This window comes from Macrobrachium nipponense, chromosome 26 (assembly GCF_015104395.2).
Source record: "Macrobrachium nipponense isolate FS-2020 chromosome 26, ASM1510439v2, whole genome shotgun sequence".
Lineage (NCBI taxonomy): Eukaryota > Metazoa > Arthropoda > Malacostraca > Decapoda > Palaemonidae > Macrobrachium > Macrobrachium nipponense.
The window spans coordinates 25770134-25788616 of NC_087215.1; the positions used below are offsets into that span (position 1 = coordinate 25770134).

General features: G+C 44.0%; 1 protein-coding gene across 3 annotated transcripts in view; it reads right to left on the reverse strand.

The window, feature by feature from the left end:
- The window catches only part of LOC135200079 (cholesterol transporter ABCA5-like), a 271083-nt gene that overhangs the window by 23958 nt on the left and 228642 nt on the right, over positions 1–18483 (reverse strand). For all 3 annotated transcript variants that reach the window (XM_064228374.1, XM_064228377.1, XM_064228375.1), the window contains exons 28-29: positions 6155–6249; positions 5782–5873 (exon numbers count right to left, since the gene is read on the reverse strand). In XM_064228374.1, coding sequence (XP_064084444.1) covers positions 5782–5873; positions 6155–6249 — 187 coding nt within the window. The remainder of the gene's footprint in view (positions 1–5781; positions 5874–6154; positions 6250–18483) is intronic.

Sequence of the window (18483 nt, forward strand, 5' to 3'; positions counted from 1 at the left end):
TACAGAGGAAGCCTCTTGGTCCTCGACGTCGCGAAGTCGACCAGAGGACGTCCCCACAACCTCCAAAGGTCTCGACACACGTCTTTGTTTAATGTTCATTCCATCGGTAGGATTTGTTCCCGACGACTGAGAAGGTCGCCCCTGACGTTTTGCACTCCTGCAATGAACCTCGTCAGGATCGTAACCTTTCTTCTTTTCGCCCACAGCAGAATCTCCTTCGCCAGGTGAAACAAAGTTCTGGAGTGTGTTCCTCCCTGATTCTTCAAATAAGCGAGTGCTGTGGTATTGTCGGAGTTTACTTGAACGATCTTGTTCGTCAAACTCCCTTCGAAGAACTGCAGAGACAGAAAGATTGCTGCTAGCTCTTTGACATTTATGTGCCAGGCTACCTGTTCCCCTCTCCAGGAGCCTGACACTTCCTCCCCTCCTAGTGTTGCTCCCCAGCCCATGATGGAAGCGTCTGAGAACAACACTAGGTCGGGGCTCAGAAGACTTAGGGACAAGCCCTCCTGTAGTTTCTGTGGGTCGAACCACCATCTTAGATGGCTCTTTATTGGATGCGATATTCTCAAGATCGCATTGAGATCGTCCTTGACCTTCCACTCGTCCGCAAGGAAAAACTGGAGAGGCCTGAGGTGCAGTCTTCCCAAGGAAACAAACCTTTCTAGCGATGAAAGTGTGCCCAGCAGACTCATCCATTCCCTCGCCAAGCAAGTTTCTTTCCCAAAGAAGGCCGAGATCTTCTCTAATCCTAGCCGCTGACGTTCCTGGGACGGAAACGCTAGAAAAGCCACTGAATCCATCTGAATCCCCAGATACACGATGGACTGTGTCAGGGTCAGATGCGACTTTTCAAGGTTGACAAGAAGTCCCAGGGACTTCGCTAGGGCTAACGTGAACTGCAAGTCCTTCAGACACTTCTCTCTCGACGAAGCTCTGATAACCCAGTCGTCGAGGTAAAGGGAAACTCTTATCCCTGAAGAGTGTAGCCACCTTGCCACATTTTTCATGACTACGGTGAACACCATTGGAGCCGTGGTCAGGCCGAAACAAAGAGCTCTGAACTGCCACACTTTTTTGCCCAAGACGAATCTTAGGTACTTTCTTGAAAGAGGGTGGATCGGGATGTGAAAGTACACGTACTGCAGGTCTAAGGACACCATCCAGTCGCCCGGTCTCAAGGCTCCCAGAACAGAATGAGGTGTCTCCATCGTGAATTTGGTCTTTTCCACGGAAAGATTGAGCCTGCTTACATCTAGGACTGGACGCCAACCTGACGACTGCTTTGGTACTAGGAAAATCCTGTTGTAAAAGCCTGGAGACCCCAGGTCCGCGACTTGTTCCACCGCTCTTTTTTCGATCATTTGTTGTAGAAGATCGAATAAAACTTGTTTCTTTTCTCCCTGATAGGATGGAGAAAGGTCTCTGGGAGTCGTAGAAAGAGGAGGAAGATCTAAAAAGGGGATCTTGTACCCCTGCTCCACGATCTTGAGGGACCAAGGGTCCGTGTCTCTCTCTCTCCATGCTCCCGCAAAGAACTTCAGTCTGGCTCCGACTGGTGTCTGAAGGACATGCGTCTCACTTGGACGGCTTTGGTTTGAAAGAAGCTCTTCCTCTTGCAAGCCCTCTCCCTCGAGGAGCTGCTCTCGAGGGAGGAGCCCCACGAAAGGGCTTAACCTTCTTCGGCGGTCGTACAAAAGCCGAAGAAGTGGAAGGAACTGCCGGACGTCTCGAGGACTGGGCTAAGAGGTCCTGCATTGCCTTTTCTTGCAAACTGCTTGCCAGGTCCTTAACCAAAGTCTGGGGGAAGAGATGGTTCGTAATAGGAGAAAAGAGCAGCTCCGCTTTCTGAGCTGGAGTAACTGATCGAGCCGTGAAATTTCACAGCAAAGCTCTCTTCTTCAAGAAGGCCGTCCCAAAATGAGAGACCAGCTCCTCTGAACCATCCCTGACGGCTTTGTCCATGCATGATAGCACACTGGACAGCTCCCCCAGACTGAGAGACTCTGGGCTTCTCGATTGCAGATCCAGAACTCCCAAGCACCAGTCTAGGAAGTTGAATACTTCAAGAGTCCGGAGCAGCCCCTTCAAATGATGGTCCGTCTCCGTAGGGGTCCCAGTCACTTTAGCAGTGGATAAAAGGGACCTCCTCTGAGAATCCACCAAGCTGGAGAAATCCCCTTGTGCTGAAGAAGGGATTCTCACACCCACGTCTTCTTTGGTTTTATACCACTTACCTCCTTTACCGCTGAGTCTAGCGGGAGGAAGGGCGAAAGTTGTCTTGCCTTGATCCTTCCTTCGTTCCATCCAGTCTTGGAGTTTCTTGAATGCCCGCTTAGTAGAGAGCGAAGTCTTCATCTCGACAAACTCCGGGGTCTTACAAATCTTAGAGGATGAAAACTGCGAAGGAGGAGACTTGGGAGCTGCAGGCTGGAACTTGTCCTCGAAGGACGAACACAACAGCCGCACAAGAACTTTATAGTCCGAGATTGAAGAGGCAGCAGAAGGTTCTTCTTCAACAGAGTCAGCAGGACTACTCAACTCTCCTTCTTCTCTAATCGGAAGAGGAAACCGCCTCTCCGGAGAGGGCATACGTCTATCGGGTCTTGCCTTAATCAAAGACCCCCGATGTTTACTGGTAGAAGCCTTATCTAGGCTGTCTTCTTTGTGGCGTTTACCGCTCGAAGGAGGCAGAGCGTCCTGACGGCGATGAGCGTCCTTAGCGACGCCTGAGGCAGCCTCACTTGCAAGAGAAGCGTTCTTACGTTTCCTCAACGAAAAGGTAGACATTTTCTCAGGTATACGCGCCTGTGCGCGCAACCCAGCGTCCTGGTGTACGTCTTCTTCTTGGCCGGAGTCCCCCGAAGCGTCCTGAAAAGCGTCCTGCTGAGCATCCTGCCGAGCGTCTTCAAAAGTGTCCTAAGCGCACTCAAAAGCGTCCTGAGCGTCCTCCCGAAAATCACGGCAAGCAGCCTGCCCATGACGTCGAGAGGGAACGAAAGCGTCCTGACGACCCGTCTTCTTAGCGGGCGAACGAGATCGGCGAATCACCGAAGGAGACGCCATCGGCGAAAGAGACGAGCGAGGAGAGGGAGAAGGAGACTGCTTCGTCCTCTTGACGAGTAGTCTAAGGTCCTTCCTCCGCTTAGGCTCGACTGCTGCTGGGCGAGTCCTCTGAGCCATAAGCGTCGATAGCTGGTCCTGAAGGGACAAAAGCATGTTCTTTGTTGGAGAGGAACGAAAAGAGGGAGCAGGGCTGATCCTGCGAGAAGACGAGGGGCGAGGGGACGCCTCCTTCCTTCTCACAGGTACAGCTACCTGCTTCTCAGGGATACGCGCCTGTGCGCGCAACCCAGCGTCCTCGTCGGATGAGATTTTACCTCTCTTCTGAGGAGGAAAAGCGTCATAAGCGTCCTCCGAAGAAAGCGGCGATACAGGACGTGAAGCGTCCTCAACACGAAGCGTCCTTTTCAGCGGACGAGAGTCTCTCCGAGCGCTCCACCCCTTGCGCGGGGAGGACGCTTCGGAGGACGAAAAGCAGTCCTTAAGGATGCGCGCCCGTGCGCGCTCCTTGACAGCCTGGGACTTTGCAACAAGGCCTGCCGAAGGGACGCCAGATCGGTGGGGAGCCCCCGTAACCCTCTTGCGGCTTTCGACATACCCCCTCCCTGATTCCTGGGAGTCCGATAGCAGTCTAGGCCTAGAGGCATTATGGGGCCGATCTGACGCCCCCTCCACAACACTAGGGGCACGATCACGCACTTGCACTGAGCCAGTTTCCAAGGCTTTCACTTTGATCTCTAGAGTACATAGAGACTCCAAAATAAGAGAGAGAGCATTACCTTCTCCCGACACAGATTCAGGGCCCGAAGGCAACACAGGTTTAGGAGATGCAAAATCTACAGGTGTTATTACAGGAGAAATATTATCACCCTTACCTTTGGTAGAACCACTCCTGGAGGAAGACCTCCTGATCCTATCGCGTTCTAATTTACGCCGATAGGAATCATACACCCTCCAATCATCATCGGTCAATCCATCACATTCATTGCACCGATCATCCATCAAACAAATATGCCCCCTACAACTCATACATACTGTGTGGGGGTCTACCGATGATTTCGGTAGCCTCACCTTACAATCACTCCTCACACACACTCTGAAACTCACTGCACTTGATCCAGACATCACGTTTACAGAAAAGCCAATCCAAAGTAAAAAAACGGTCCACTATAGCGTATGCCAATCCAACAATCCAAAATCAATACCAAAAGTCAATCAGATACTTAAATGCGAGTCAAATCCAAAAAATCCTGGGCGGAGGTCTGTAAACAGTAGTTTACCGACAGGCGACAGAAAAAAATATGAATAGAAAATGGGAATGGTTCCTGATATCCGCCTCCCAGTGGCGGGAATGGGTACTACCACCTGGCCGCCCACTGCGTGTGCCGCGAGTTTTGAAATTCTGTCGGACTTCAGAAAATACAGCTATATATATATCTGTCAGGTAAGTGGCATGAACAAATCTTAGATTACTTAAGGCAATTATTAACTGACGACTTCTGCATGGCATAAGCCCGGTAAGCACAACATAGTATATGCAAAAGTATTTGGCCTAATTGAATGGTGTTACATTCAAGAACTATTCCTAGAAAAATATCTGGCTTGATGATAATCTGAATTAAATAAACAAAGACAAGACTCGTCCTGCTCGAAGGCTACGCTACAAATGCGTTCCGGTGGTTGTGTAACACTACCGAAATCCAGTGATATAACCAGAAAATAAGAACAAGCTGCTGTAAGCACTCACTGTTTAGTCAAGTGCGCCAGAAAACAGAATGAAGTGCTCAGCTAAGTTAGTCCTCGTATTGCCATTGGGGGACGGCACTGTATAACTACACTGAACAATCAAAGCACCACCTCAAAATTTGAATTAATTTGCTCTATGTGGAAACTAATAGCTATATAATCACTGGGTAAGTCTCATATACAAAATTATCTTTTTAACATTCATTACCAATAAACAAATACCTATTTTCCATATTTACATCAAATAGTTAATAACATCTTAAATCAAATGTTATCCTGTGCTCTCCTTACTCCACCAGCAGATGACAGACACAACATTTATCTTTCTCTAAGTCCAAAGAAAAAGAGTTTGTGTGCTCTCTTTCTTAATTACCCCATTAAACAAGGTTAATTGCACCGTAAGTACTTGATTTAATTTGGTAAATTATCAACTATGTTTTTAAATATTAGAAAGGCTTATGGCTAATAATGATATACGTACAGTACATATACAATGGAGCCCCCGGATTTGCGGGGATGCATACCAAACCTCCCCATGAATAGCTATACCCATGAATACTTAGAACCCTCTAAAAATACTTAGAACTGCCTATTTTGATAGTTCAAATGCAAAAAAAATAAATAAAAAAAATAAAATAAAAATGCTTATACCCGAGTATTTTAGTAGTTTTGTCACAAAAAGTGCATTTAGTCATGGAAATACAGTAATCAGTGAATATTTCTGAATGAAAAATACCGCAAATGGGCAAATTTTCCGCGAACAATTTGTAGACTATATGTTTCATAGAGAAATCCGCAAACCAGTGTGTCCGTGAATCCGGGGGTTTCCTGTATGGATAACGTTTGGGGGTCAAGAGTTTATTGTGGTTCTTCAGCCTTTACAGGGAAATGGCAAGCTTAACAAAATCAGAATTTGAGGATCACAGTATATTATTTTGTGAGTAATATGTAGTATTATGGTTATCCCTTTACCTGAGACCACCACGAACAAGGATGCCAATTCTTGAACACAAAGCATCTGCCTCCTCCATGGAATGGGTCGTTAGAATTGCACTTCTCTGGCCCTTTTGAAGAAAAAAAAGTTTTATTTGAGAGTAGATTTTCCCAATACTTGACTAAGTTATTAAGAAAAATTATCTTCACCTATTATAACAAAGAGAATACACTTCATCTACTGCTTCCTTAGTAACAGACCCATATTTCATAAGCTATGTTTGTTATACTGTTTTCATTGATATTCTCCTTTATCTATAATAACATTCTATTAATTTAGAATAATGAAACACACTTAAAGTTGAATAATCAAAATAAAAGGACTTCATGAGGAGCCATAATCTACTCATACCTTAAAAGAAGCAAGAATGGAGTTCCACAAGAAGCGTTTCGATTGTGGATCCATTCCAGTTGATGGCTCATCCAAAAGAACCACCTGTGGTTTACCTGATTAGAGAGAAAAAGAAAAGACCATTTGGATATGTAACAAATTTGCGGAAACTAAATTCGTCCCTAGTTTGATGAACCGGTGTAAATTGCTACCCCACTTTTTCGCGGGGATAGGTTCCAGAATTCCAGAACCCACCGCAGGAATTCAAAACCCCTCTAAAATCACTTGTAACTGCTTGTAACGGTCTATTTTAACGGTTCACTGCCTAATTTATTACAAATAAAGCAAATTGGTGATAATTTTAGAAATATGACACAGAAAAATTCACACATTGGTGAAAGTTCCAGAGGAAACATGAAAAATATGTTCCACAAATCTCGCGGAAATGTGAAAAGTGTTCCACACAAATCTGCGACAAAGTGAAGCACAAAAAAGTGGGGTAGACTTGTAAACCATTTTTTCCCCATTCTAAGAAAATAGGCTTCAATGATATTGAAATTATTCAGCTTCTTACTAGCTCGTCTTTTGAGGAAATTTGGTGGGCAAATGTGACAATGCAGACTGCTGAAATTTTGATAAGTTACAGTATAATGTATCAAAACCTGAGACACTTGGGGTAAAATGAAAAAATAAAAGGGATACCTATGCTACTTTGTCAAAACAGGGATGAATTGTACTTTCAGTGTACAGGCGGCCCGCAGTTAACGGCGCAATCGCTCAGCGGCGAATCGGTTTTACGGCCGTCGTCAAAAATATTCATTAAAAAAATAAGATATTTTTACGGAACAATTTTCAGTTAATAGCGCCGCTAGCGCCGTTGTCTAACGAGTTCATGCATTTGTAGAAATGCCGTTCAGACCATAAAGGTTATGCAAATTATATTAACAAATTTTATGGAGAGTTATTACATAGGTATTAGGGTAAAATATATGCCTCTGACGCTGTTCTATGCCGAAAATATAGTTACATAAGTGCAAATTTAGCTATGGATGTGTTGATTTATAAATGTTCATGCTTTTATGTTTAAAATGTGTATGAAAATGTATTATGTATAGGGTATTTTTATTTCTGCACAGAAATATGTTACGCTTTCGAAACTGCCCTTCACACGTTACCAAATACGACGTTTTTTAATGTTCTTTCTTGTGAGCGCCACCTGCCGCTCTTCCGAAATATAGAGTTAAAAAAAAAGTGGAAATTAGCGATCGATGTGTCGCTTTTATAAATGTTCATGCTTTTATGTTTAAAATGTGTATGAAAATGTATTACGTATGGGGTATTTTTATTTCTGTGCAGAAATATGATAAAAAGGCAGCTTTCGAAACTGCCCTTCACACGTTATCAAATACGATGTTTTTTCATGCTCTTTCTTGTAAGCCGCCGTCTGCCGCTCTTCCAAAAATATAGAGTTAAAAAAAGTGCAAATTTAGCGATCCATGTGTCGATTATTTAAATGTTTATGCTTTTATGTTTAAAATGTATGAAAATATATTACGTATAGGGTATTTTTATTTTTGTACATAAATATGATACAAACTAAGGCAGCCTTTGTAACTACGCTCCTCGTTGTCAGGGGATGTTTTTTCATGTTCGTTCTTGTCCACCACTGTTCCGAAAAATGCATGGTGTTATTTTATTAATTATGCATCTTTTCCATAAATCATTTGAAAAGTCATACATTACTTCACTATATCCAATAGTATTGTATGTATTCTCATAATACTGTATTATAAAATACTATGGCAAATCTAAGCCAGTATTCTGCGGAGCGGCCAATGTTGTGGTTTGAAATCAGCTGATGGCGAATACGAGTTGGTTTCGCCATTTTTAACGCAATTCTTAGCGAATTTTCTTCCTTCTAATTAGCATAAACGAATATCTAGATACTTGCCTTATATGAGACAAGGTTATTTTTCCTCATACAGTGGTACCTCGAGAAATGAAATTAATCAATTCCGAGGCTGCCTTTGTATCATGAGCTTTTCGTATCTTGGATTGCATTTTACATGTAAAAAGGTTAATCTGTTCCAAGCCCTCCAAAAACACCCCAGTAAATTTCATAATAAAGCTAAATTGACCTATAAACAATGAAATACTACAACAATTTGGACCATTCAATACCTAACTTAATACGTACTGCTAATATACCTGTAAATAAAGTGCATTAGTGTACATGGTATACAAGAAATACTGTACGTACATACGTACGTATGTAGTAAAATGTGGAAGCTTACCTTCCGAGTGAGGCTATCTCCGAAATGGCGCCAGAGGAGGACGACAAACGGTAGATACATACTTACACTTAACTTTATGAAACACATAAAAAAATGTAAGGAAAACATAAACTAAACTTTATGAAACACATTAACAAAACTGTAACACTTAACTTTACAAAAAACTAAAACTAAAAAATTATTTCATTTTCTTTTATTTTTACTTTTTTCTTTTTCACTTTTTTATACTTTTTTTTCCACCACTTTCAACTTTCTGTTTTTAGTATCACTAGGTTCTTCCTTTTTGCTTACTACTACTAAAGGCCTCTTCAAAAAATAACTATCCAAGGAAGATTGCTTCTGCCTACTTTTGACAATGTTCCTGAAACAACTCAGGCAAACGTTATCGAACTGTGCAAGCATACGACCTGTGTAAGCCTTTTCGGGGTGTCTCTTTTCTCCGAATGATTGCACCTTATGAAAAGCAGCTAGAGCATCCTTAATTTCTGCCGTTGTCATAGAGTCCTCGTCCTCCTCCTCTCCGCTGCTAGAGAACTCTTCTTGAACGACGTTGTGTTGCACGGCCTCCAACTCCTTCAGGTCATCCATTGTAACCTCCTCTTGGTGCTCCTCGAGAAGGTCATTGATGTCGTCGACGAGCCCATGGACTTGCCGAGTGCAACGATCTCGTCAAGATCTGGCTGCGAAACAGTTTCAGGATAGTCAACTGTTTCTGAATCTGCAGCACCAGCTTCGCCCACGTCGAATCCCTCGAAGTCTGGGGCGGATACGGCATCAGGCCAGAGTTTCCTCCACGAGGAATTCAAGGTTCGCCTCGAAACCTCCTGCCAAGCTTGGTCGATGAGTCGGTTGCATATTACAATATCGAAATGCTCCTTCCAAAATTCACGCAAGGTGAGGTTTGTGGTACCGGTGATGTCGAAACATCTCTTGAAAAGATGTTTCGTATACAGCTTCTTGAAGTTCGATATCACTTGCTGGTCCATGGGCTGGAGTAGAGGGGTGGTGTTAGGCGGAAGATAAAGGACCTTGATGAAGGAATACTCCGCAAGGATATCTTCCTCAAGGCCAGGAGGGTGAGCAAGGGCATTGTCCAACACCAGGAGGCATTTCAGAGGGAGGCACTTCTCTTTCAAGAATTTCTTCACTATCGGGCAGAAAATGAAGTTTTTATGTTAAAACAAAGTTTAATGTATACTTACCTGGCAGGTATATATATAGCTACTGTTCCACCTGGCAGAAATATTCAAATCTCGGGGCAAACGCTAGTAACCTATTAGTAGTTCAGGCAACCACCACCCTGTTACCGTGGCGCTAGCGCCAGGAACCGTTCCCACTTGGGCCAGATTTTCTCTGAACCCTGTCTCCTGAGGGGAGGAGGGTGGGCATTAAATTATATATACCTGCCAGGTAAGTATACATTAAACTTTGTTTTAACATAAAAACTTCATTTTAATGTATGACACTTACCTGGCAGGTATATATATATAGCTGATTGACACATTTGGAGGTGGGTCAAAGACAGCAACATTATTAGAGTATAAATAATTAAAATTATCAATTTACTCTAGGTTCCTTACCTGCTAAGGTAGCTGACTTCATAGGTCCTGCCTCTAAGCCTGCTTAAACCTTAGGAGCTCTCAACAAGGAAGTGTCCTGTATGTTGAAGAAGCTAAGACTGGAACTGACAACTGGGCGTGACCAATGTGTTGACAGAACCTTACAGCCCTCTTATGCCACAGCATTTAAGCTAGTAATAGATCATTTACCTGAACTACACACACACACCACACCAAGATAATACAAACCAGACTGATTAAGGTAAACAACACTTTTCTCAGACGACCAACAAACACAAACACCATCACCTGATAAAATTACTTAGCTTAAAAGAAGGTTATGGGGTGGTAACTCCTTTGCCCAATACTGTACCCGAGGACACGTATGGACCTAGCGTCTGACAATTATCAAAGGTTGTCTGAATATCCCTAAGATAATGAGACGCAAATATTGAATTAGTTCTCCAAAATGTAGATTCAATAATCTCTTTGAGGGCTAAATTCTTTTTAAAAGCCAATGAAGTCGCAACTGCCCTGACTTCATGAGCCTTCACTTTCAAAATACCGAAGCTCTGTTCTTGACACAACATGTGAGCTTCTCTAATCAATTCTCTCATAAAGAAAGCTAGAGCGTTCTTTGTCATGGGTCTACTGGGGTCTTTGACTGAACACCAAAGAACATCAGAATTCCCTCTGATCTCTCTTGTTCTCTCAATATAAAAACGTAATGCTCTCACTGGGCAGAGAACTCTTTCTTGCTCATGTCCCACTAAATCAGAAAGACCCAAGACATCAAAGGATCTTGGCCAAGGATTAGCAGGGTTCTCATTCTTGGCCAAAAAACCTTCCTGGAATGAACACACTGCGTTACCATATCTCCATCCCACTTTCTTCGATATGGCCTGAAGCTCACTAGCTCTCTTAGCCGTTGCCAAGGCGACTAAAAAGATAGCTTTCTTAGATACATCTCTCAGAGAGGCTTTCTCTAAAGGCTCGAATTTACTAGAGGTTAGATGCCTCAAGACAACATCGAGATTCCAAGCAGTTGGCCTGCATTGGGGCTGTTTCTTGGTACCAAATGATCTAATCAGATCTCTAAGGTCCAAATTATTAGAGATATCCACATCTCTGTGTCTAAACACTGAGGTCAACATACTTTTATAACCTTTGATTGTAGACACTGACAATCCTAAATCCTTTCTCAAGTATAGGATTAAGTCTGCGATTTGGGTCACAGAGGTACTGGATGAAGACACTTTCCTCTTCTTACACCACTTCCGGAAATTCTCCCCCTTCGACTGATATACTGCGATTGTGGAGGTTCTTCTGGCTCTAGCCACTGCACTGGCCACCTCTCTAGAATATCCCCTCGCTCTGACAAGACTTTCGATAGTCTGAACGCAGTCAGACCCAGAGCGAGGGTATTCTTGTGAAATCTGTCGAAGTGGGGTTGTCTGAGTAAATCTACTCTTAGAGGAAGAGTTCTTGGTGTATCTACTGTCCATTCCAGTACCTCTGTGAACCAACTTTGGGCCGGCCAAAATGGAGCTATTAAGGTCATCCTCGTTCCTTGGCTCTCCCTGAATTTCTTCATAACTTTCCCCAGTACTTTGAATGGAGGAAAAGCGTATACGTCTAGGTTTGTCCAGTCCATCAGGAAGGCGTCCACCGCCACTGCTTCCTGATCTGGAACCGGAGAGCAATAGGTTGGTAGTCTTTTTGTTTTGGCTGTCGCAAAAAGATCTACTACCGGACGGCCCCACAATTTCCACAGGCTCTGACATACCTCCAGGTGCAACGTCCACTCTGTCGGAAGAAGTTGTCCCCTTCTGCTCAACAGGTCCGCTCTGACATTCTTCTCCCCCTGGATGAACCTGGTGAGCAGAACAACATTTTCCTCTTCCGCCCAAAGTAGAACTTCCTTTGCCAGCATGTAGAGGGGAAAAGAATGAGTCCCTCCTTGTTTGTGGATGTATGCCCGAGCCGTGGTGTTGTCCGAGTTGATCTGCACTGTCTTGTTGCGTACCAACTCGCTGAACTACTTCAAGGCCAAGAAAATTGCCATCAGTCAGTTCCTTCCTGTTTATGTGCCAACTTGCTTCTTCCTCGTTCCAAAGACCCGACACCTCTTGAGGGCCTAATGTCGCTCCCCAACCTGCGTCCGACGCGTCGGAAAACCAAGATGAGGTCTGGGCTCTTCTGTTGGAGCGATATCCCTTCTGCTAACCTGCCTGGGGTTAGCCACCAATTTAATTCCTCCTTCACTTTGGCAGGAATTAGAAACTGGAAGGAATCCGGTTGCGATTTTCTTGGCCATGCTTCTTTCAGGAAAAACTGTAGAGGTCTAGAGAAATGAACCTCTCTAGCGAAGAGAGTGTGCCCAGTAGACTCATCCACTCTCTTGCTGAGCATCGGTCTTTCTCTAGAAAGTCCTGCACCTTCCGAATGCATAGGGCTTGCCTTTCGGGGGACGGAAAAACCCGAAAAGTCGCTGACGATATCTGAATCCCCAAATAAACTATCTGTTGCTTGGGATTCAGATGAGACTTTCCTAGGTTTACCACAAGACCTAGTTCTTTTGCTAAATCCAACGTTTGTTTCAGGTCCTCCAGACATTGACTTCTCGATTGGGATCTTATCAACCAGTCGTCCAAGTAAAACGACACTCTGATCCCTCTTAAGTGCAACCATCTTGCTACATTGGACATCATCCTCGATAACACTTGGGGGGCTGTGCAAAGGCCGAAGCACAGGGCCTTGAATTGAAAGACCCTGTTCTGAATCACGAACCTTAGATACTTCCTGCTTCCTGGATGAATCGGAATATGAAAGTATGCGTCTTGTAGGTCCAGGGTAACCATCCAGTCCCCTGGACGTACCGCTGCCAGTACTGAATCGTTCGTCTCCATAGTGAATTTGGTCTTTTCCACAAAAACATTTAGTTTAGAGGTGGTCTTGGCCCCTCTTTTTGTGGGTACTCTCTTGCCTCTAAAGGCGGGTCGAGCGAAAGTTCTGCCTCGAAAGGGCTGTTGCGAAGGCCTTGGTTCCTTTGGAGTTTTCTTAACCAACTTGGATAGAAAAAACTTCCTTACTGATGAAGAGAGAAGATCTTGAGTGGCCTTCTGAGAAAGCGCCAGCGCTATATCCTTAATAACCTCTGAAGGGAACAGTTGGTTTGAAAGGGGAGAGAACATCAACTCCGATTTCTGAGAGTTGGAAACACCTTTTGAAGCGAAAGAGCAGAAAAGCGACCTCTTCTTCAGTACTCCTGCTGTGAACAATGATGCCAGTTCATTCGCTCCATCTCTCAGAGCCTTGTCCATGCAGGACATAATGCTCTTAGCCACTTCCGTATCCTGAGAATTCTCATCTTCTAAGGAGTTCGCCAACGCTCCCAAAGACCAATCTAGAAAATTGAAGACTTCGAAAGTCCTAAAAATTCCTTTAAAAAGATGGTCAAACTCGGACGAAGTCCACCAGACCTTGGCAGACTGCAACGCCTGTCTGCGCGAGCTGTCCACTATACTGGAGAAGTCCCCCTGGGAGGAGGCAGGTACTCCCAGGCCAAGACTTTCTCCAGTAGCGTACCATACTCCCGACTTCGATGCTAACTTGGCTGGGGGAAAAGCGAAAGAGGATTTCCCCACTTCTTTTTTGTCCTTCAGCCAGTTATTCACTCGTTGAAGAGCCTTCTTAGCCGAAATCGACAGAGTCATCTTGAGAAATGAGGACTTCTTTGGAGTCTTAGTCTTGGAAAACTGAGACAGAGGAGATAAAGGCACCGTAGGTTGGAGTTCCCCTTCGAAAATAGAAAGAAGATGTGCAGTGAGGATCTTGTAATCCGAAGACGGTTCCACATTCTTCTTCTCAACAAAGTCCAATTCTTCTTCTGCTGAAGAAATGTCTTGCAGATCACTATCGTTCTGACGCTTTGCTGACGGATTAACGTCCTGCCGCCTGCGTCCTGCCACCAACAAAGTATCGGCGTCCTGCCGTCTGCGTTCTGCAACCAACGAAGTATCGATGTCCTGCCGTTTGCGTCCTGCGTCCATCGTAGACACATCTGCTTCCTGCCGCCTGCGTCCTGCGTCCACAAGCGGTTCCGCGTCCTGACGTTTGCGTCCTGTTTCTTCAGAAATGATCTTCTTCTTCCTGCGTCCTGAAACACTACGCGATCGCCCGTCCTCGTAGAGCCAGTGCGTCCTAAATCCTCGGCGAGGGAATACTTGTCTTCCGTCTTCTTGGAAGACTTAACGGGAAGGAAATCGTCCTTACGCCCCGAAGGTCCTTGCAAAGGCGCATCCCATGAACTAACGAGAACTGCAAGCTTAGACTGCATTTCCCTTAAGAAATCCTTAGTACTATCTTCCTGACGGACAGCCGTAGAAGGAGGAGGATGACGAGAAGGACTAAGACGTAAAGGAGAGCGATCTTGAACTCTACCCAACGGAGAGAGAAGAGGAGAAGACAAGCAAGAGGACGGGGGAGAGTCTCTTGTCGAAATCCAGGAACGTAAGGGCCGTACCGAGTCCTCTTTCGAACGAACGATCTTCTTCCTCTTGATCGGAACCACGTCCCAGTCGTCCGAGGAGGACATAACCTTCGGGCTACTCCAAGCCTCACGATCTTGAGAACGTCTATCCTGAGTGGTCGATGTCCTTAAAGTCCTCTTGAGGGGGCGAGACACTACCGAACACCGATGTTCCCGCTCTGATGTCGAATCATCCGAGGACGCACACTTCCCAGTTACGCCTTTTCTGTGGCGAACTGCAACAGCCTGGGATCTTACAACAGGACTGTTCGAAGGGACGCCTGACCGTGACAAAACCTCTCTCGCCTCCCTTCGACTGTCGACCTGCCTTCTCCCTTGGGTCTGGGAGCTTGACAGAGGTCTAGGTCTAGGAGCACGAGAGAGACGATCAGACGCCCCCTCCACTACACTTTCACTCACATCAAAAGCACTGACTTTATCTGTAAGGCGCTGTATTTGGTCACCCATGGACGCAAGGGCAGCGAACACTTTAACAATCTGTGTATCGTTCGCTTCCTCCGATACAGCAGCGGGCGCAGGAGATACCTGGGGATAAGGTACTACCAACTCTACATTAGAAGGAGCTGGAGAGGAAACACATTCACTCCTTTTACTAGAAGTATTCGACCTCTCACTACGAGAAACAGATCTTCTCACTCGATCTTTCTCTAACCTTTCAACATATTTCATAAATATCTTCCACTCCTTCTCTGACAAATTCTCACTCTTTCACACAAACTCTAAACATACTACCAGTGTCAGACATATTTAAAGAACAATCCAAAGCGAATGCCAAGCTAACGTTTCCAAGTACGATACCAAAAATCCATGAAAAATCAGTAACGAGAATGAAATTCCTAGCAGGGAACCACCAACAATGTTGCCGGTTCGGCTGGCAGAGAAAATCTGGCCCAAGTGGGAACGGTTCCTGGCGCTAGCGCCACGGTAACGGGGTGGTGGTTGCCTGAACTACTAATAGGTTACTAGCGTTTGCCGCGAGATTTGAAAATTTCTGCCAGGTGGAACAGTAGGTATATATATACCTGCCAGGTAAGTGTCATACATTAAACACAGATTTACCCACTCAGTGAACAAAAGCCTCGTTACCCAGGCTTTCGCATTAGCCCTCCACATCACTGGAAGCTTCTCCTTAAGCATTTTGTGAGCCTTGAAGGCTCAAGGAGTCTCCGAATGATAGACAAGTAGGGGCTTCACCTTGCAATCCCCACTGGCGTTCGAACAAAGTGCGAGCGTAAGCCTGTCTTTCACAGGCTTATGCCCGGGTAGCTTCTTCTCTTCCTGCGTGATGTACGTCCGACGAGGCATTTTTTTCCGAAAAAGGCCAGTCTCATCAAAGTTAAAGACTTGCTGAGAACTGTAGCCTTCCTTGATCATCATCTCGTCGAATGTCTTTTTAAAGGCTTCGGCCGCTTTCATGTCCGAGCTGGCCACCTCCCCATGCCGCACCACCGAGTGGATGCCAGTCCGTTTACGGAATTTCTCGAACCACCCATGCGAAGCCTTGAAGTCTGGGGTTGGCGTTGATGTCAATTCTCCTCCGTCGTCTTCGGCCTGGGCAATCAAATCGCCGAAAATAGCGCTGGCCTTGTGGCAGATTGCCTTCTCGGTTATCGTATCGCCAGCGATTTCTTTGTCTTTTATCCAGACAAGAAGAAGCCTTTCCATTTCATCATGCACGTGGGTCCTATTGCTAGACAAAATAGTGATGCCCTTGGAAGGTGTAGCTGTTTTGATGGCATCCTTCTGCTTAAGGAAGGTACCTATTGTCGACGGATTTCGGCCGTATTCCTTGGCGATCACACTCAATCGCATACCAGCTTCATACTTCTTGATAATCTCCATCTTCGTCTCCAAAGAGAGCACCCTCTTCTTTCCGTGAATTTCAACTTTCTTTGGACCCATGACTACGTATATACTGTACGTAATTATGTTGTGTAGTACATATACGTATGTAGCAAAGTTCTCACACAACACGATAAAGTATACTACAACGAAATCACTAACGAATTTACGTTAATAAACGAAATTGTTAGAACAAATAAATACCGCGTGCGTATAGAAATGATGCTGCTACCGTGTGGCCAAAAAAGCACGCCACTGCGTAGATGCATCATGGGAGGGATGCTGACCAATAGGAGAGAAGGATCTCATGGTGGTGACTAGCATCAGGAACCAATGGGAGAGCGGGAGGATGGTGGCGAGTCTACTCAGCTGGCGGCGCACAAGTTTCAAAATTGTTATCAGTGGTCCGGCAAATCTCAGACTTTACAGCAACAACCTTTCGTATCTTGATCAATTTTCGTATGTAGAGCCGTAAAATTTTTCGTATTTGCTTTCGTATCTTGAGTTTTTCGTAAGTTGAGCCTTTTGTATCTCGAGGTACCACTGTACAACATGTTTTTAGGTGGAAATACGAGTTGAATATGTCTCGTTGTGAATGTCAACAACTTTTTTTTCGTTAACAGATTACGTTGGCAGTATGTTTAGTGTGTAAAAAAATTATGTGATTCCGTTCGCAATTCTCCTTTATATAATCGTAATACGAACTTTACGTTATTTATCTTAATTCAGCGTGAAACCAACAGTAAATTGTGTTCTTTTAAGCACAGTAGTTTTGATTAAAATGATTTTATCTCAATTTTATCTACGGTTGTGTTTGATGGCATACGTTACTGGAGTTTTATCCTTGTTGCCAATGTATGATAATAGTCATTAGCAGCTTCAACATTTCTCAGCTTCAGTTATAACTAGGTTTAAATTTAACTGTATATTTCCCGATTCATCTTTGATCTACGTACATTGATCTTTGATCTATAGCAAATAAAGTTATTACATTAAGATATCTCAGTTCTATTCTACATAACGCCATTTATAAAAACTACAGCAATAGTGCACTGTAGTACGATGGTTGAAATACAAGCCAAACGGATGTTATCCACTTCGGTAGTACTTAGAAAAAAAAAAATGTCGTTTCTCGTTCGGTTGTTCATGGCTGTCACACGTTCACCAACGAGTATAACGTTAAAACCATACTTTCATCATTCTCTTTTGCTGTTATTGAACTTATGTAACTAGAAGATGGGATAATGTTAGGCTATTGTAATTTGGTCTCATAAAATCGGACTATTGTAAGACGAATTATTGTAACTTAAACACTACAGCTACCTGTACACTGTATAAACCTTATTATATCTTTACATACTCTAGACACCCAAAGGATTAAAGCTAGGCTTTTTTCACTTTACATTATTTATAATGCTATAATGTACTGTACAGCGCCTTTGACTGGTCTAATTTCGAAAGAAGGTGTATAGCGGCCGTAGGTTTTAAAATTGCTTAGCGTCGAAAATCACTTAGCGTCGGAGGCCAGGAACGGAACCCCTGCTGCTGACCAAGGGCAGCCTGTACATTATTTCCTTCTTGCTTGATCTGTGAACTTTCAGATATTTCATCCAAACCCTCTTTTGAGGGTCAACACACCATTCTAAAGGCTCTCTTAAAGTGAACTCAAAGCATCAAATTAACGGTGTGTTTCTGAGTATGTACTAGGTTGCATTAGGATTTTGGAACTGGAACTAACTTTAGTTATTGAAAAATAATTAAGTGCAAATTAGAAAAGACCTGGAATAATGTTTCTTTAGCAAAAAAACATTATCTATGGGAAGTATAAGAGAAAACATGTTTTAATGATACTGTAAAGGGATAACTTGCTCTAGATGTCCAGATTCTGTCTGGATTCTCTTGAAACTCCAAAATTATTTTTATTTTCCTGTCTTCTCAAAACATTTTTTAAAAATTAAAAGCGTATTTATCTGAGAAGACTGAACCATATTCAATTAAACTTTTACTGAGTGTAGCATAACTATGTACAGTGAACCCTACGAACACGCAGGGATGCATACCAGGCCCCCTTCGCGAAAAGTTAAAATCCACGAATACTTAGAA